At 36.9% G+C, this 21,102-nt stretch overlaps 1 protein-coding gene across 6 annotated transcripts in view; it reads right to left on the bottom strand.

The window, feature by feature from the left end:
* PIK3C2G (phosphatidylinositol-4-phosphate 3-kinase catalytic subunit type 2 gamma) overlaps positions 1–21,102 on the bottom strand; it is a 644,646-nt gene that overhangs the window by 71,069 nt on the left and 552,475 nt on the right. For all 6 annotated transcript variants that reach the window (XM_070788624.1, XM_070788625.1, XM_070788623.1 and 3 more), the window contains one exon: positions 16,924–17,032. In XM_070788624.1, the coding sequence (XP_070644725.1) occupies positions 16,924–17,032 (109 nt within the window). The remainder of the gene's footprint in view (positions 1–16,923; positions 17,033–21,102) is intronic.

The raw sequence follows: 21,102 nt of genomic DNA on the forward strand, positions 1-21,102 counted from the left end.
TTGGGCTGCAAAACCACTGCAGATGGTGACTGCAGCCATGAAATTAAAAGGCACTTACTCCTTGGAAGGAAAGTTATGACCAATCTAGATAGCATATTCAAAAGCAGAGACATTACTTTGCCAACAAAGGTTTGTCTAGTCAAGGCTATGTTTTTTCCAGTGGTCATGTATGGATGTGAGAGTTGGACTGTGAAGAAAGCTGAGTGCTGAAGAATTGATGCTTTTGACTGTGGTGTTGGAGAAGACTCTTGAGAGTCCCTTGGACTGCAAAGAGATCCAACCAGTCCATTCTGAAGGAGATCAGCCCTGGGATTTCTTTGGAGGGAATGATGCTAAAACTGAAACTCCAGTACTTTGGCCATCTCATGCAAAGAGTTGACTCATTGGAAAAGCCTCTGATGCTGGGAGGGATTGGGGGCAGGAGGAGAAGGGGACGAGAGAGGACGAGATGGCTGGATGGCATCACTGACTCTATGGACGTGAACTCCAGGAGTTGGTGATGGACAGGGAGGCCTGGCGTGCTGTGATTCATGGGGTCGCAAAGAGTCGGACAGGACTGAGTGACTGAAGTGAACTGAACTGGTTTTACTGATGATACATATATGTGTATCATTGGTAATTGAAACACATATGATGCACATATACCTTGGGTTCAGATAAAACCTCCAGAGACATCTCACATCTAACTTTGATACTTGAGACCGGACTTCAAAGCAGCTTTTTCATCTCATTTCCTTGACAAGAAAACAAGACTGCTTACAACTGACTATGCCCCTGAAAGGGTATATAATATTTTATTTTAAAAAGGTAATGTTGTCCAATTTCATATTCAAGATGTACCTACTACTTTCTTTTCTCCTCCTTTTCCACTCGCTGCCATCTATTATTTATATTTAATGTCTGTATTTATCACCATATTATAAATTCATTGAGAGTAAAGAACATATTGCATTATTTTAATCTTTCCAATTTGTTCTCTACAACCAATTTTAAGTTTTTAATCTAGAGTGTTATACATAGTAAGTGATCAGTAAAAATTAAAAGCCTTTACAGAGTTATGTACAGTGATATAAAATATTTTAAAATAGTTACAGATACCTGCTTCACATAACTAAAAAGACTGCAATGTTTAATGTATAGACATAATAGAATTGTTTGTCTTTCCTACATTGCCAAATGATAAGCAGCTATGGAAGAAGAAAAGTATTTTTATGAGGATTTTTCCAGGGTCAGAAATGAGGATAATCCTATCACAGGAGTATTCAGCAGAGAAATATCTGCTGAAATAAAATAAAATAAAATATCTGCTAAAATAAAATAAAATATTTGCTAAAATAAAATAAAATATCTGCTAAAATAAAATAAATTTATTTTATAAATATTACAAAATAACTGTCTTATTAGAAGAGGAAAAATATGTGTATGTAAACAAGTCCTCTAAGTTGTCCATATCACTTAAAATAATTACAATATTTATGTTATATCCCTGACTTTATAGATTTTAGTGTTTATGCAGATAGCTCTTTTAAAACATATGAGAGAAGGGAAGAACTGCATCAGTAATACAAAGGTTTTTAAAAATTTCAAAATAACATGATTTACTTTGAAGTTATTTATGTGATTTTTAGGCCAATAATGTTTATTTAGCTGCTTTTAAAATAAGTTTTCATTCCTTGTATATAAACAAATGGAATCAGGGAAGCATACGCCAGCATATGGAGACACTTAAGCTTTCACTGTGGATAATCTATTTGAAGATAATTGAAAATTGACATTATATATCACGGAGAACCTGGGTGGTCAGTCAGGTCACACTGATTATTAAGGCTAGTCAGCATCTGCTGATGTCCCTGTCAAATTATTAGTGTTCTATCACTGTATAATATGTATAACGAGTAATGGATCAGATGCATAAAGTTCCTTGTTGTTTAGTCGGTAAGTCATGTCTGATTCTTTGTGACCCTGTGGACTGTGGCCCGCCCAGCTCCTCTGTCCCTGGGATTTTCCAGGCAAGAATACTGGAGTGGGTTGCCATTTCCTTCTCCAGGGTAATCTTCCCAATCCAGTGATTGAACCTGCCTCTCTTGCATTGCAGGTTGGTTCTTTACCACTGAGCCACCAGGAAAACCCCCATAAAGTTCCTTAGCAATAAAGGAAAGAAAACTCCCATGTGTGAAATTATGAGTCTTTATGAAGCTCTGGAACATAATCAACATACACAGAATATGGACAAGGATTGTAATTTTCTTAGAGCAGTGTACATATCTGATTCAGCTTTTGAATTTCTAGAGCTGTTCCCAAACCTGGTGGTGTCAGAAACGTGTGTGTGTGCTCAGTCACTTCAGTCGTGTCTGCCTCTTGGTGACCCTATGGACTTATAGCCCGCCAGACTCCTCTGTCCATGGGATTCTCTAGGCAAGAATATTGGAGTGTGTTGCCATGCCCTCCTCCAGGGGATCTTCCCAACCCAGGGATTAAACCCACGTCTCTTATGTCTCCTGCATTGGTAGGCAGGTTCTTTACTGCTAGCATCACCTGGGAAGCACATGTCAGAAAAAGGTTCTTAAAAAAACATACCAATACCTAGCTAGATACAGTCATACCTTGGAGATATTGCAGGTTCAATTTCAGAACGCCATAATAAAGTGAATATAGCAATAAAGTGAGTCACACAAACTTTTTGGTTTCCTGGTGCATATAAAAGTGATGTTTATAATATACTGTAGTCTATTAAGTGAGCAATAGCAATATGTCTTTAAAAAACATACATAACTTGTTTAAAAATACTTTATTGCTAAAAGAATGCTAACTATCATCTGAGCCTTCAGCAAATTGTAATCTTTTCAATGGTGGAGGGTCTTACCCTGCTGTTGACGGTTGCTGACTAATCAGGCTGAAGGTCGGGGTGGTTGCAGCAACTTCTTCAAATAAGATGACATGCTGCCTCTTTGACAAATGATTTCTCTGTAGCAGGCAATGCTGTTTGATAGCATTTATCCACAGTAGAATGTTTTTTTAAATTGCAATCAATCTGCTCAAGCTGTGCTGTTGTTTTATCAACTAAGTTATGTAATATTTAAAAGTTTTTGTTGTCATTTCAACAATCTTCATGGCATCTTTACCAAGAGTAGATTCCACCTCAAGAAACAAGTTGATTTGCTTAACCATAAGAAGCAACTCCACTTCACCTGTTAAAGCTTCATCGTAAGATTATAGCAATTCAGTCCCATCTTCAGGCTCCACTTCCAAATCTAATTCTCTTGCTATTTATGTCATATGCAGGTCAGGAAGCAACAGTTAGAACTGGACATGAAACAACAGACTGGTTCCAAATAGGAAAAGGAGTTCATCAAGGCTGTATATTGTCACCCTGCTTATTTAACTTCTATGCAGAGTACATCATGAGAAACGCTGGACTGAAAGAAACACAAGCTGGAATCAAGATTGCCGGGAGAAATATCAATAACCTCAGATATGCAGATGACACCACAATTATGGCAGAAAGTGAAGAGGAACTCAAAAGCCTCTTGATGAAAGTGAAAGTGGAGAGTGAAAAAGTTGGCTTAAAGCTCAACATTCAGAAAACGAAGATCATGGCATCTGGTCCCATCACTTCATGGGAAATCAATGGGGAAACAGTGGAAACAGTATCAGACTTTATTTTTCTGGGCTCCAAAATTACTACAGATGGTGACTGCAGCCATGAAATTAAAAGACGCTTACTCCTTGGAAGGAAGGTTATGACCAACCTAGACAGCATATTCAAAAGCAAAGACATTACTTTGCCAACAAAGGTCTGGCTAGACAAGGCTATGGTTTTTCCTGTGGTCATGTATGGATGTGAGAGTTGGACTGTGAAGAAGGCTTAGTGCCGAAGAATTGATGCTTTTGAACTGTGGTGTTGGAGAAGACTCTTGAGAGTCCCTTGGACTGCAAGAAGATCCAACCAGTCCATTCTGAAGGAGATCAGCCCTGGGATTTCTTTGGAAGGAATGATACTAAAGCTGAAACTCCAGTACTTTGGCCACCTTATGCAAAGAGTTGACTCATTGGAAAAGACTGATGCTGGGAGGGATTGGGGGCAGGAGGAGGAGGGGACAACAGAGGATAAGATGGCTGGGTGGGATCACTGACTCGATGGACGTGAGTCTGAGTGAACTCCGGGAGTTGGTGATGGACAGGGAGGCCTGGCGTGCTGCGATTCATGGGGTTGCAAAGAATCAGACACGACTGAGCGACTGATCTCTCTCTCTGTCTCTGTAGTTACTTCCCCCACTGAAGTCTTGCACCTCTCAAAGTCATCCATGAGGGCTAGAATCAACTTCTTCTAAACTGTGAATGTTGATATCTTGACCTCTTCCCAGGAGCCATGAAATGTTTTTAATGGCATCTAGAATGGTGAATCCTTTCCAGGAGAGTGTCAATTGACTTTACCCAGATCATCAGAGGCATCACTATCTATGGCAACTTTAGCCGTAAAAAATGTTTTTTCTTAAATATTAATGTTGGTGTAAACGTAATTGCAGTTTTGCATTGTGGATATTTGCCATTTGATATTGGAATGCATTCTTCATAAATGCAGTCATGTTATACATCATTTTAATGTGCATTTCTTGGTTTATATATTTTTTCTAATGACTTATTGCTTGCTGTATATTTGATATTTACCTTAGACTATCGAAATGATGTTAAGACAAAAAGCAAATCTGAGCGACTTTCTTCTTTGAATTAAAAATGGATCATAAAGCAGTGGAGACAACTTGCAACATCAACACATTTGGCCCAGGAACTGCTAATGAATATACAGTGTAGTGATGGTTCAAGAAATTTTGCAAAGGAGATGAGAGCCTTGAAGACGAGGAGCACAGTGGCCAGCCATTGGAAGGTGACAGTGACCAATTAAGAGCGTCATCGGAGCTGATCCTCTTAAAACTACATGAGAAGTTGCCAAAGAACTCAGCGTCGACCATTCTATGGTGGTTCAGCATTTGAAGCAAGTGGAAAAGGGGGAAAAGCTCGATAACTGGGTGCCTCATGAGCTGACTGAAAATTTAAAAAATCGTCGTCTTTAGTGTTGTCTTCTCTTATTCTACACAACAACAATGAACCATTTTTCAATTGGATTGTGACGTGCGATGAAAAGTGGATTTTATATGACAACCAGCGGTGACCAGCTCAGTGGCTAGACCGAGAAGAAGCTCCAAAGAACTTCCCATAGCCAAACTTGTACCGATAAAAGGTCATGGTCACTGTTTGGTGATCTGCTGCCAGTCTGATCCACTACAGTTATGTGAATTTGGCAAAATCATTACATCTGAGAGGTATGCTCAGCAAATCAATGAGATGCATGGAAAACCACAACATCTACAGTTAGCATTTGTCAACAGAAAGGGCCCAGTTCTTCTCAACAACACCCAACTGCACGTCACACAACCAATACTTCAAAAATCGAATGAATTGGCCTACGAAGTTTTGCCTCATCCACCATATTCACCTGAGCTGTTGCCAACCAACTACCACTTCTTCAAGTGTCTTGACAACTTTTTGCAGAGAAAATGCTCCCACAACCAGCAGGAGGCAGAAAATGCTTTCCAAGAATTCATCAAATCCTGAAGCACAGATTTTTATGCTAAATGAATAAGCAAACTTCTCGTTGTCAAAAACGTGTTACTTGTAATGGTTCCTATTTTGATTAATAAAGATGTGTTCAAGTCTGGTTATGATGATTCATGGTCTGAAACCGCAATTACTTTTGCATCAACCTAATAATAAGACTTGAAAGTCAAAATTGCTCCTTGATCCATGGCTGCACAATGGATGTTGTATCAGCAGGCATGAACAATATTAATCTCATTGTCCGTATCCATTTAGTGCACTGTGAGTGAACAGTAATATTTTATAAAGAGTCTTTTTTTTCCCCTCAGCAATAGCTCTTCAACAATGGGCTTAAAATATCCAGTAAACCATGTTGTAAACAGATGTGTAAACAGATGTCATCCAGGCTTTGTTGTTTCATTTACAGACCAGAGGGCACAGTAGATTTAGCATACTGTTTGAGGGCCCTAGGTTTTTTGGAATTGCAAATGAACACTGGTTTCAACTTAAACACCAGCTGTATTAGTGTAATTACTCTCCCTTGACAAGAGAGTCAGCTTGAGCTTTAAAATTCTAAAGCCATGCATTGACTTCTATCTGTGAAAGTCCTGCACAGCATCTTCATCCAAAGGAAGGGTGTTTTGTTTAAACCAAAAACCTGTTGTTTAGTATAGCCACCTTCATCAATTATCCTAGCTAGATCCTTTGGATAACTTGCTGGGCCTTCTGTATCAGCATTTGGTGCTTCACCTTGCACTTTGAGACACATAGAGACAACTTCTTTCCATAAACCTCATGAACCAACCTCTGTGAGCTTCAGACTTTTCTTCTGCAGCTTCCTCACCTCTCTCAACCTTCATATAACTGAAGAGAGTTAAAGTCTTGCTCTGTTTTAAGGGAATGTGTGGCTGGTTTGATTTTCTATCCAGACCACAAAAACATTCTCTTATCAGCAGTAAGGCTGTTTTTATTTCTTGTGATTCATGTGTTCACTGGACTAGTACTTTTAATTTCCCTCGAGAACTTTTGCTTTGCATTCACAGCTTGACTGAGTATTTGGTGCAAGAGGCCCAGCTTTCAGACCATCTCATCTTTCAGTATACCTTTCTCACTAAGCTTGATCATTTCTAGCTTTTGATTTAAAGTGTGAGATGTGCAACTCTTCTTTCCACTTGAACATTTAGAGGCCATTGTAGGGTTACTCATTGGCCTAATTTCAATCTTTTTGTGTCTCAGAGAATAGATGGAGGCCCAAGGATGGTGGTGGCAAGAGAGAGAGAGAGAAATAGAGAGAGATGAAGGCAAGGCTAATCAGCAATATGGACCAGTCAGAACACACAAAGGCTCAGAGTCTTATATGGGTCCAGTTCATGGCACCCTCCCAAAACAATTAAAGTAGTAATATTAAAGATCACTTGTCTCAGATCACCAAAACAAATATAATAATAGAAACATTTTGAGAATTACCACAATGTGATACAAAGACACAAACTGAGCATATTCTGTTTGGAAAATGGCACCAATAGATTTGTTTAAAGTAGGGTTGCCACAAGCTTCAATTTGTTTAAAAAAAAAACATAATTCCTGTGCATGGCAAATAAAGCGAAGTGCAATAAAATGGAGTATACCTATATCTCCCTTTGCCTGTATGACCAGCATCTCTAATGACTGGCCTTAGAACATACTTTTTAAAACCTCCCCATGAAACACTTGATCAGTAGGTACTATTTTGGTTTCTTGGTCAGAAAGTATACAATGTAGGCATTGTATTAATTAATTAATTAATAAACATTTGTTGAGTGACAAAGACAGTAGATTTTGAAAGTATTTATGGTCTTTATTATTCCAGTCTTCAGATTTAATTTTTATTGATTTTATCTTTGTTAATCTAGCACTATTTAATTTTGTTATATATAAAGGACAACTAAGAAGCAGATGTAGGATTTGCATCTTAGGAAGGTATTTTCTTGTACTTCAAATACTCATTTTACAAAATTCAATTAAACTATTAGCAGGGCGTTACTTTATGAGAATCACACCCATCATATCAGTTTCCTTTTGCTTGATACTATTATGGCACAAAATAGGATTGCTCTCTTTGGAAGTCCAAGGTTAGAAAGTGGTTGACATAGCCTTACTGGGAGCATTTCTGGGATCTGTGATTTCACAGTAGTATCTCATGTTTGATGGTATAAATGTATCTTCTTTTTTCTTCTCCTCCTTTTTTTCTCCCATTCAAATCCTAGATCTTAATTCATCCGAAACAAAAATAATGTGGTGCTTGAAATTTCTTAAGCGTTGTTTTCCCTGAATGTTTGCCAATGGAATTTCAGAATAGCACAAAACAAAATAAAAACATCTCTTCTTGAGGCCTCTTCAGTAGCACTTTAATTTAGCACAGTAGTAAATGTGAATGTGATGAAAACTGAGGTCCTCTGGTAGTTCTGTTCAGCTGTTTCAGTGCAGCTGTGATCATGATGAACTGTAACACTATTCATTAAAACTCGTGGTGATAAACTTCACTTTGCAAGTCTTCTCTACCTGTATATGTCTGACTCCTTTACTTTTCCCCTCTCATGACAGTCCTCTGCTAACAGTTCTCTGTGAACCCATCCTCTAGGCAGATATACTTAGGAAATCTCTGTTGTTGCCATACCAAGACAGATCTCAATATTTACCCTGTTCACACCAGGACCAGAAATCAGAAGCCTCTTCACTTTGCACTCACTTGCCTCTGCTTAGATAGGCCAAAGCCTGACATTTTCAATGGTTACTAGATATTTTGTCAATTACCCTGAAAAGTCTTTAAAACTATCTAATCTGTAAGGCAGCCCTCAGCCTGAAAGATGACAATCCCATGCATGGTCCTCTCAGCATGATCCCTTACAGACAGTTGTCATAGCCATGTGTCATTCACTATGACAAAATGAATGGACATGACCTTCAGAGAATGTCAGAGTTAGAACATTAAGATTTCAACACACTACATTCTTGAATATGCAAAAAGCATTTGAAGTCCAATGACATAAATTCAGTTGCCTTGATCCTATAGAACAGAAGCCTCTCTTATCACTTATTTCCCATTACTCACTGATTTGAGACCTAAATACTAAATATATTCAAAAGATATAATATATAGTTTATATTGAGTATGCTAGTATAATATTGGGTTGGCCAAAAACATTCTTTCAGTTTTTCTATAAGATTTACAGAGAAGTCCTAATGAATGTTTTGGCCATCTCAAACAGTTAAACTCATGCACATGCAAGATATCTATGTATATCATTTAGTATAGTGTAGCTTTTCTATTGTCTAGTGCTGTTTCAACAATCATTTTGCATCTTTATTTTCAGTTAGCTTATTATGTGGTTCTGTTCCCATGATGAACAGATACTGTTCACTTCTTTCTCTTTGTTCATAGCAGATATGTTACAGATGTGCTCTGAGTGATCTTTCTGAAGGGTAAAATCATGACCCAGTACACCAGTAATGCTCATCATTTAAAGCATGGCCAAGCAGTGTTCCTGGCTTTGGCACTAGGTAACAAAGGAACTTGTCCTCAAGCTGGCAGCTAGCAAGATTCTCCAGATCATTGTTTACCAACCAGAGGTGTCTGGTCACAGGGTTCATGTGGGATTATACAATGGGGTGAGAAAAAAATCAAAATTGCATTCATATTTACTTTATAATATCATCCAAAAATTCCCCCAATTTTTGCATTATTTTCTATAAATTTTAAAGCTTTTATCACTTACTAGCATCGTAGTTTATATATTAAAAATAAATTATATATTTTGGGAGCATGCATTAAATTAAAATAAAACTGTAAGAATAAGTTAGAAGACTGCTAGTACTCTTCAGATGCAAAGTTTCAGTCCCCTAAGTTTTAGAAAACAACATAAATCCTATAGGTTAATATATGCTAATAATTCTGTTATTTTTCATTTAAAGTATTTGTTAAATATTGATGAGATTATAAGTGTGCTATCCATGAATAAAAATTAAGTGAATATAGTCATTGATTTCTTTAAGCTTCCAAACAAGAGAAAAACATGTAACCATAATGGATGCTTTGTCCTTGCAATTCCCCTTGTCTAGGGCAACTTTTTCCCAGTTGCTATTTACTAACTTGTATTATGTTTGCCCTTTAACAACAACCTGAATGCCATACTCCCTGGGATGCCTTCTTTACCTCACTGGGAACCGGGTTAAGTATACCTCCTTAAGTGCTCAGGCATTTGTCCTTTGATACAAAACAGCATCTCCAGCTGAGCTACCAGTCTGGAAACAATATTGCAGCACAATGTTCTTGAGTCCAGATTTGCTAAAAATCAATAATATAGTAGGGTACCTTAATATCTACTACATTGGAAACCAAACATCTGACCATGTCCAAACTGGAAAAAAAAAAGAGGAAAGATGACTAGACTATGAAATATGGTTCTCAAATATGTCCTGGGAATTTCCCTCGTGATGCAGTGCATAAAAAAAAAAAAATCTGTCTACTAATGCAGGGGACATAGGTTCAGTCCCAGGTCCAGGAAGATTTCACATGCTATAGAATAACCAAGCCCATGCGTTTCAACTACTGAGCCTGAGCTCCAGAGCCTGTGAGTGGCAACAATTGAGTCCACTGTTCCACTTACTGAACCCTTAGTGGCTAGAGCCTGTGCTTGACAACAAGATAAGCCACCTCAATGAGAAGCCCTCATGCCCCTGCTCACCACATCTAGAGAAAGTCAGAGCAAAGCAATGAAGACCCAGCAGAGCCAACAACAACAACAACACTATCACAGATCAGAACACCCTGGAAGGCTTATTAAAACACATTGCTGTACCTCATCCCCAAAGTTTCTGATTTAGATTCTTATTGAGGATGAGGCTGATATTTTGCAGTCTTATAAATTTTCAGTTGATGTCCCAAGCACAGTCCAGAAACTGAGCTTTGAGAACCACTATTCTTAGGGACTGGTGATAGGGATTTAAAATTTTCTCTTCTTGATCCTGACTACATGCAATCTAATACAATCATTACTGACAACTGTGTTTTTTTGTTTTTTGTTTTTTTCTAATAGATTTAGGATGCTTATAATCTGAACTGTGGGATTTTTTTTAAAGTGGGTCTATTCATCAGCAAACCACAATATTACCCAACTAGGAGGTCTAGCAATATGCCAACATCCTGAATCAGCAAACCTACAGTTAGGAAACAATTTTGAACATGTTCATTAATATATTTTATTTTTAAATTTCAGTAAGGTTACCTTGATATACACTGACTTAATCTGCTATATAACATGTAACTAAAACAATTCACACTCTGACTGGAAAGTAATCTCATCTAATGTCTTTCCCAAGCTCCACATGGAGAAGAAAAGTTGTTGAATTCACAGCTGAGAGAAATAGGATTCTTTGGTGCTTTATTAAGTCCCAGTTATGGGGTCAGTTGTGGAAGATTCCCTGGAGAAGAGAACAGCTACCTGGTCCAGTATTCTTGCCTGGAGAATTCCATGGACAGAGGAGCCTGGCAGGCTATAGTCCATGGGGTCGCAAAGAATCAGACACAACTCAGTGACTTACACTTTTATAGGGTTAGTTGTAGTCCACTTGTTACAATACCTTTAACTTACTGAAGTTCAAAGTCTGCATATTGTATGTTTCTTAGATCAAAGTATACCAAAGTGCTGCTAGGATTTAATCAAGACTGCAAAAAAATTATCAAATCACTATGCTGTACACCTGAAACTAATATAATATTGTGAGTCAACTATACTTCAATAAAAGGAAAAGAGACTAGAATCCAGGAGTGGTCTGTTAATGTCCTAATTGGATGGCATCACCGACTCACTGGACAGGAGTTTGAGTAAGCTTCGGGAGTTGGTGATGGACAAGGAAGCCTGGCTTGCTGCAGTCCATAGGGTCGCAAAGAGTCAGACACAACTGAGCGACTGATCTGAACTGAAAGGCTTCACTATCAGGATGCCTGGATAGAGGAGAAGGAAATAGGAGGTTCTCATTGTTTTAATCAAGAAATTCATACTAAAAGCAGTCAATGTAAGTGCTACTTTTATATACTCACAACTCAATCAACAGTAGACAGTTTACAAATGCTAATTACTGATGTAATTAAAAGCACTCTAAAATTTGGGGGAGAGGATGAAGAAGAGGTAGAGCTATTATATGTTCATCTTATGATATTTATAAATTTAAAAATTGCTTTTTTCTCTTCTTTTTATTGTATCTATAGGAGATGATAGATGTTAACTAAACCTATTGTAACCAATTCAAAATATATGTAACTTAAGCCATCATGCTGAAAACCTTGAAAAAATGGACATTATTAATTAGCACACTGGATGTCAAAGATGAGATTTTGTTCATAAAAGTGGTAGCTTGTTGACTAGCATGATTAATATTAGAAATGGTCTCTTGTTGGGACACTAAAGTTATTCCAGATATGTGGATTAGCTGAAGATATTCCATAAGTAGTCTCCATTCTTTCATCAAAAGGCAAAAAGCTTAATAGACCTTGTACCTTTTACACTTGGGCTTCCCTGGTCGTTCAGGAGTAAAGAATCTGCCTAATGCAGGAGATGTGGGTTTGATCCCTGGGTTGGGAAGATCCCTTAGAGAAGGAAATGGCTGCTCACTCCAGTATTCTTGCCTGGGAAATCTCAAGGACAAAACTGGTTGGCTACAGTCTGTGGGATCACAAAGAATTGGACACAGCTTAGCAACTAAACAACAACAATAACTCTTTGCCCTTAGGGATGATATTCAAGATAAATCCCTAAAGGGTCCTATGTCTAGCCAATAACCCCAGAGGATTCTATTAGCTTTGTACTTGCCTCTGTAACTTACATTTATCTCATAGGAACTTTTCATGCAAGATGATGATAAGGACTTAATAGTAAAGGGAGCAAGTGCTCCCTTGAATCCTCAGAAGGACCTGTATCTTCTGTGTGCTCGTGTATGTTGTATGTATGTGGATTAGGTAGGGATCTTAAGTGTCCTTTTTTTTGATGCATATGACAGAAGACAGCAAAACTGGGAAGTGGCATATCTTTTCAATTTTCCAGCCTACTCAGAATCACTGGTGAGTAGTACCAAAATCTCACCAAGAAATTCTTAAATACTTTTTCATATGGGAAGTGACCACAACCTTAGATCCTCTGAAACAGCTCCCTATGAGAGACAAGGTTTGTTAGAACACAGGATGGAGGTGAGGAGGTAGAATGGCAGGTATCTCTGGAAGGGAAGGGATTGAGTGGGTGATGACTGCAGCTCTAAACTACCAGTTTTAGTGACAGTATATTCAGTCATTTATTCTAGACCTCCCAGTGAGAATAACTTGTATAATTAGACAATTTGTTTTCAAACTCCTTGAAAGCATCAGATAGCTAACAAGATAGTGAGGAATTACCAGACTAAAATCTGGGGCAAGACAATTTTGGGGATGTGAACTTGGGTTTTGGCACAATTTTCTGTTGTAGGTGTGTGTTGATGTAGGTTGCAGCAGTGGAAGACTGAGACATAGATTAGCACTTCTGATCACCTGGCAGAGTTAAGAGGAAAGGGAATAGAATCCAGAGCTGCCACATAATTTTTTGGTGAGTCTGTCTCAACTTGGGTTTATATCCAAAGTGACTGCACCTAAGGAATAGGGTGAACCAGTAATAGTCCTGCCCAAGAGCTACCATTCAGTTTCAAATACTCTGAACCCCTGCAGCTGAATTTCTGCAACCCCAAATTGTTAATGTACTCACATATACCAGGCTTCCCTGGTGGCTAAGAGGGTAAAGCGTCTGTCTACAATGCGGGAGACGTGGGTTTGATCCCTGGGTCAGGAAGATCCCCTGGAGAAGGAAATGGCAACCCACTCCAGTACTCTTGCCTGGAAAATTCCATAGACTGAGAAGCCTGGTAGGCTACAGTCCATGGGGGTTTCAAAGAGTTGGACAGGACTGAGTGTCTTCACTTTCACTTTTCACTTTCACATATTTTAATTCTCTAGATTTGAATGATAGTTATATAGGTGTCCAATTTATACAAGGGATGTTACAGTAAAATATGTGGTCACTATAAAAGGAAAAAGAAACAGGCTCACAACAGAACAAGACTACATGATTTAAAACTAGCAGAAACTTTAGAACATAGAAATATACATGCAGTGGGTCCCAATATTGGGGTTTTTAGGAAGATTTTAATGCTTACCATTTTCAAACAAATAATAAAAGGGACAGATTTTTAGCAAACAACTAGGAACTGGAAAAAAAATTCTAAATCTGAAGAATATAATAATTGAAATTAAGAACTCAAAGAATGGACTCCACAGTATGTTGAACACAGGTCAGTAGATAAGTTAGAAGAAACTATTCGAAACTAAGTCGCAGAGGACAAAGAATAAAACATACAGGAGTACAGGCATGAGACATAGAGGGTACAGTGAGAAGGATTAACATATATGTGATTGAAGTCCCAGAAAAGGAGGAGAGAGGAAATGGCTTGAACAACATGTGAAGTGATCATAACAGGACTTTCCCAAGGTGATGAAAGACATCATGGCACAAATTCAAAAAGTGCTGAAGCTCAAGCATCATCAGTAGAAACAAAGTCGTATCTGAGTAAATGAAAATAAAACTGCAGAAAACCAACAGTAAAAAGAACAATATTATAAAGAATAAAAACAACTTTTCAAAGAAACAATTATAACAGATGAATTCCCAATAGAATCAATGAAAGCTAAAAGACAATGAAATGATAGCTTTAAAGTTTTTTAGAATAAAAATCACTGCTATCCAAATACCATAGTCAGCAAAAATATCCTTCAAGAATGTAGGTAAAATAAAAACTTTTCAGACATATGCAAATACAGAGTTTTTTTTTTTTTTTTTTGAGCAGGAACTTCATATTCAAGGGAATAGTAGACAATGTTCTTCAGGTAGAGGGGAAAAAAATTCCAAGATGGAAATCCAGAGTTTACAGGAAGCAATGGAAATGATATATCTGAGTAATATTAAAGATATATTGATTGCATAAAACAACAATAATAAGTATTTATTAAGTTTACGGATATAGTATATTTTTGGTACAGCACATAAAACTCAAGTGGGTTAAAGAGACTTAATCCACGAGTCTAGGAAAATTCACAGTGAAAATTTTATAAATAGTTTGGAAGAATGATAAAATATAATACTAAATATAAAAACTTATGGGGTGCTATTAAAACTTGATTAGAAGAAATGATTTAGAATTTTAAATGGGTGAGGATAGGTTGAAAATAATTAGCTATGTGAGGATGTTATTAATAGAAAGGAGGCAAAGGAAGAAAATAATAAAGATAATAAATGAAATAGTGAAATAACACAATAGAGAGTGTCAATAAATTCCAAGTTTCATATTTTGCGTAGACTGGTAAAATTCATAATTCTCAGAAGTACTGATCAGGAAATGGTATGTGTGAGAAATCAAAGAGTGAATATCTGTTCAGATCCTATAAATGTTTAAAAGATTATAATATGATATTATGAATAACTTAATACCAATAGATTAGCACAAACTCCTAGAGAAATGTAACTTAACAAATGGAACCAAGAATAAATAGAAAATATGAAATGACTTACAACTCAAACAAATTGAATCTCCAGACCTACATGACTTTACACATTGAAGAAATAAAACCAATTTTATACAAACTCTTCCAGAGTGTGTGTCTGTGTGTGGGGAAAGCTATAACTCTTTGCAATTAATATTATGAGGCCAGCATGTTCTTGATTCTGAAACCTGGTAATGACTTTGTAAGAAGGCAAAACTTCAGGCCAGTCTCTATCATAAACAAAGATGTAAACAAATAGTAAAGAAAAAAGTGTTAAATCAAATCCAATAATACATAAAAAGGATAATACATACAACAATGTGAAGTTTATTTTAGTAAAGCAAACTTGTTTAAAATTAGAAAGTTCAGCAGTGTAATTCACCACATTAACACAATAAAGGAGAAAACCAGGATTATTGGATGATCATTGATTAGCCCAATAGATTCAGGAAAAAAATTTGATAAATTCAAGCTTCACTGTAAAAACTAATACAATCTAGAAATAAAAGGAAATAAAACAATAAAGGGTACTTATAAAACGTACATACTTGAAAGTGAAAGTCACTGAGTCGTGTCCGACTCTTTGCGACCCCATGGGCTATACAGTCCATGAAATTCTCCAGGCCAGAATACTGGAGTGGGTTGCCTTTTCCTTCTCCAGGGGATCTTCCCAACCCAGGGATCGAACCCAGGTCTCCCGCATTGCGGGTAGATTCTTTACCAGCTCAGCCACAAGGGGAACCCAAGAATACTGGAGTGAGTAGCCCATCCCTTCTCCAGTGGATCTTCCTGACCCAGGAATCCAACTGGGGTCTCCTGCATTGCAGGCAGATTCTTTGTCAATGAAACTATCAGGGAAGCCCATAAAAACTTACATACTTAATGAGGAAATATTAGATGCTTCTTCCCTGGATTCAGGAATAACATAAGTATATCCACCATTACTATTTCAATTCAGTACATACTAGAAGCCCTAAAGAGTATGAAATAGAAAGGAAAAGAAATGCACAAATAAATTTTGGAACCTGGTGGCTCAGATGGTAAAGAATCTGCCTGCAGTGCGGGAGGCCCAGGTTTGATCCCTGGATCGGGAAGATCTCCTGGAGAAGGAAATGGCAACCCACTCCAGTATTCTTGCCTGGAGAATTCCATGGAGAGAGGAGCCTGGCAGGATACAGCCCATGGGGACAAAAAGTGTTAGATACGACTGAGCAACTAACACTTTTAACTTGTTCCATTAATATATAAATAAAAAACCTCTTGTTATCTGCAGATGATATGATCATAAATTGAAAACTCAGAAACAACATGGATGATTACACAGATGATTGTTAGAAATAAAAGTGAAGTTAGTAAGACTGTTGGGTAAGACATCAAAATATAAAATCAATTCCATCTATATACTGGTGAAAAAGGATTTTTAAAAGTACCATATCTGGTATAACAAAATATTTTTAAGACCTCTATGCATAGAACAGTAAACTATTATTGAAAGAACATTCTAAAAATACTTAAATGGGTATATGACAATGGATCGAAACATATTAACATGCAATTTCAACTAAAACCCTGGTTGGTTTTTGCATGGAATTGACAAGATAACTTTAATTTGCACATGTGTTGAGTAAATGTAGGACTAAAGATGGTATAAGGTATTTAAAAGTATTCCCAGTAATGATATATAAAATAGTCCATATGTTATGTAAAAATATAAAAAGTAAATTGTAACATACGTTTGCAACTTCATACGATCCATTTAATATCTGTTCCATGTAATGATTTAGATCTCTGAACCTTTTGTGATCTGAATTTGTAAAAGGTAAGTGCCACCAGTGAGGAAACCTGTTTTAAAAGAAAAAAAGTATATTTTCATTAGTTTGAAAATTGGTGTCTGTATCTTAGAATTGTTCATGGAGTTTTAGCTGCATCAGATGGAAGAGCCAATGAAAACATTTTTTTATAAAACCACAGAATACATGATTAATTCTGAGAGTTTTATTAACATGGCTGTGGACATGTGCTATTTTAACTGTTATTAATATTAACACTACTTTAATTTAATTTAGCACACTAAACTAATATATATTTTCCCTCTTACTGTGTTTATGGCAGACCACACATTTTGTCTTTTAATACATGTGGGGGTTAATAAATACTTTCTGAAATTTAATGATTCATAATTTTCCCAAAAAGTCAGATGGTATTGTTGCTTCTGGGTTCACTAGAGACACTGCTACACTAGCTAAATTAAACACTTCACCAGTGACATATGCTTCCATCTGGTCTTAGTCTTTTGGAACAAAGTATCACTTTCCTCAGAGGTCTGACTTGCAGAATTTCCTCTTTGCTATCTGATGATTCATCTTGATGGGTTGGACATTGATTACGACCAATTATTGGGTGGCATGAGGTGTTAAAGGCAATAGGTTTTGCTGCTTAAGGGCTTCTCTGGTAGCTCAGATGGCAAGGAATCTGTTTGCAATGCAGGAGACTCAGGTTTACTTCTTCAGTCAGGAAGATCCCCTGGAGAAGGGAATAGCTACCCACTCCAGTATTCTTGCCTGGAGAATTCCATGGACAGAGGAGTCTTGGCGGACTACAGTCCATGGGTCACAAAGGGCTGGACACAACTGAGCGACTAACACTTTAAATTTTCTGGTTAAATGCATCGTTTTAGGAACTATCTAGCAGCTCCCTCTGACTGCAGTCTTGCTCTTGCCTCCTTCATCTTCTGCTGCTTTGGTCTAGACCTTCCCCTGGGCAAAGGAGCACGGGGGATGGTAAAGGGTTGTCAGCAAACACACCGAAGTATGTGACAACCGCAGGACATCCTATCCATTGCTTCTTGTCAGAAACATCAGGGAAATCTAAAATAATATGTCTGTGTCTTTAAATAATTGATATTTTACTTTTTAACTTTTGTGGTTCTAAGGCTTAAAGTATTAAAAGTTTTCATCCAGATTTAGTTATCATAAAATTTAGTATCATATATAATTAATCAAAGCACAGAAATACATTTGGTAAGTAGATAGATTTTGCTGGTTTTAAATATTAATTTGTTTATTTGCGGATGAGTTTTCTTTATTGCTAGAATAAAATGGAGTTCAACATTAGTTCTATTCCATTTTTATAGATGGATGTACTAAAAAATATTGCATATAAATAAATATATGAGAATTAAGGAATTCAGCTCCAGTAATATCTTTCAATTGTTTGAAGTGCTTTTGAGTTATATGTCAAATATAACATAGTAATAGTTCTTGAAAATGATTTTTTAGAATATTTTATCTGATGGTGCTGACAAGTCTTCTCTTAGTTCTGTTCACACCACAGATTAAGAAAAACCTGACGTGCAAACAGATTTGATATCCAGTTATTAGAATAATTCATTTTCTCAGTACCAATACCGATATTTTGGTTTGCCCTTTATTTGAGCCTCAGAGACTTTGTACTCGCTGAGACAGTGTATCAACATAAAATCCTGGATGGCTGGGAGAAGAGCGATGGTGAAAGTAAGCCAGGAAAAGGGAATCAACCTTTCCCAAGTAGATGAGTTTTAATTCTATTTTATAATTTTATTCATTTATGTTTTGCTGCGCTGGGTCTTGGTTGCTGCGTCGGGTTTTCCTCTAGTTGTTGTGAGTGGGGGCTCCTCTCTACCTGCAGTGCGAGGGCTTCTCATTGCGGTGGCTCCTCTTACTGCAGAGCACAGGCTCTAGGGCGTGCGTGCTTGAGTTGTTGCTGCTCCCAGGCTCCAGAGTGCAGGCCAAATACTTGTGGTGCACAGGCTTAGTTGCTCTGCGGCATGTAGGATCTTGCTGGACCAGGGATCAAACCTGTGCCTCCTGCATTGGCAAGTGGATTCTTTACCGTTGAGCCACCAGGGAAGCCCTCATGCAGACGACGTTAAAGATGATTAATTTCAAGGAAGATTCCTATGTCTGTGTATTCTCAGAAGGTACCAAGAAGTATAAACAACCTGATTTGAAGACCACTGTTTTACAATATGTCTAATTTGAACTTTCTGATCATACTTTCTAGATTGGATTTACATAATTTGCATAAAGCTTCTTTTAGTAAATTTAGGAGTCAGAGGAAATCTTGCCCTCATCCTTCATCTATATGCATTGCTATAAGCTTGAGCTCCTTTGGGACTGTCAGCATACAAATATTGTTCAGGGCACAAAGGACTAAATATTCCTCCCTTCCACATGTTGCTTGAATGGTTTTAAAATCAATTTAGGTCCCATTACCTGGCAGGAGTTGTTGAGCAAAGCAGAATCCTAACTAAAGCTGAAAATCGAGACGAGGCACATGGAAAGAGATTACTGACACTTTAAAGTTTTACAGGTTATACTAATATGTATTGAGGAGAGAAAAGAGTAGAAGAGAGACATTTTTGAAACCTAAAGGAACAACCATTTACAGAAATGAATGAACGTAATTTCTAAATCATTAATAAGTAAGATACAATGGAAACCACTAATGTTGAATTCAGTATTTGTAGTTGGACTTTAAATTTTTTGGCCAGTATTTTCTTTTCTTCAGTTATCATATTAGATTTTTCCAATAATTCTTAAAGCTGATGTTGTCTTTAAGTTTTCACAATGACATTCCTTCCCTGTCAGTCTCTTACTCTGATGACTTTCTTATTTTTAAAGCATTTGTATTTCAAAATTTTTGAGATATCTGCAAGTATAGAGTTTCATGAATGTAAACTACTCAGTCTTCAATAATGCCCACTATCTTTCCATCCACTGGTGATGTTGCTTAGATTTATACTTTGGTAAGTGACTAAACTCTGAAAGTCTAATGAAAATCCACATGTACCAAGTATGTCAGGTCAGGTATGAACATTCCTATTGTTAAAGGACCATTTACTCAAGAAAAATCCTGGTACATTTGGCTCTCCCTATCTGCAGGTTCGACATCTGCATATTCAATCAACTGTAGATTGAACTATTAGGAAAAAATAATCCAGAAAGTTCCAAAATGCAAAATTTAAATTTGCTGCATGCCAGAAAACATTTACATAGCATTTACATTGTATTTACAACTATTTACATAGCATTTATATTGTATTAGATATTATAAGAAATCTAGAGGTGATTTAAAGTAAGAGGAGACTTTAAAGTAAGAGGGTAGGTTATATGTAAACACTATGTCATCTTATGTGTAGGACTTGAGCATGCAAGGATTTTGGTGTCCACAGGAGGGGGGTCCTAGAACCAATCCTTTGTGGATACCAAGAAACTACTCTACAGGTAACATTTGATATGCCTAAGTGCAAATATCTAATTTCTAAGAAGTTCCTTCTTTAAAAGTCAAGATATTCCACATACTCAAGTCTATAATCTAAATTTGGCTAGTTCTAAATGATAAATTTTAGAAGATTTATTTAATCAGAAGTTATTTTGAATTATACCCTTTGTTTATGCTTAATATGTTTTTGCTATAACATGAACTGAAGCAATGGTTCTCAGGACTGCAAAATGAAGCTAATAACAAGTTAAACTTAGATAACCCAATTTCAAGTTAATGTGTGTGCTCTGTGCTTAGTCGTGTCTGACACTTGCGGCCCCATAGACTGTAGCCTGCCAGGCTCCTCTGTCCATGGGATTTTCCAGGCAAGAATACTGGAGTGGGTTGCCATTTCCTTCTCCAGGGATCAAGTTAATAATTAATAACAAAGATGAATTGATGTGAATAAATTTTACTTGTATACTAATTGATACTGATAAATTTTTCTTATACAGCAAAAAAATATATCAGAGTTTTTTGTCACCAGTATTTGCTGAAAGAGAAGATATATCCAATTTCATTCTGCATTTTCAATTTTATTTTAACAGAAAATTCTAGAAAAAGATTAAATTTTAAAAACAGGCAAAGAAAACAATTTTACTGATAATTGA

This window comes from Bos indicus, chromosome 5 (genome assembly GCF_029378745.1).
Source record: "Bos indicus isolate NIAB-ARS_2022 breed Sahiwal x Tharparkar chromosome 5, NIAB-ARS_B.indTharparkar_mat_pri_1.0, whole genome shotgun sequence".
Classification (NCBI taxonomy): Eukaryota; Metazoa; Chordata; class Mammalia; order Artiodactyla; family Bovidae; genus Bos; species Bos indicus.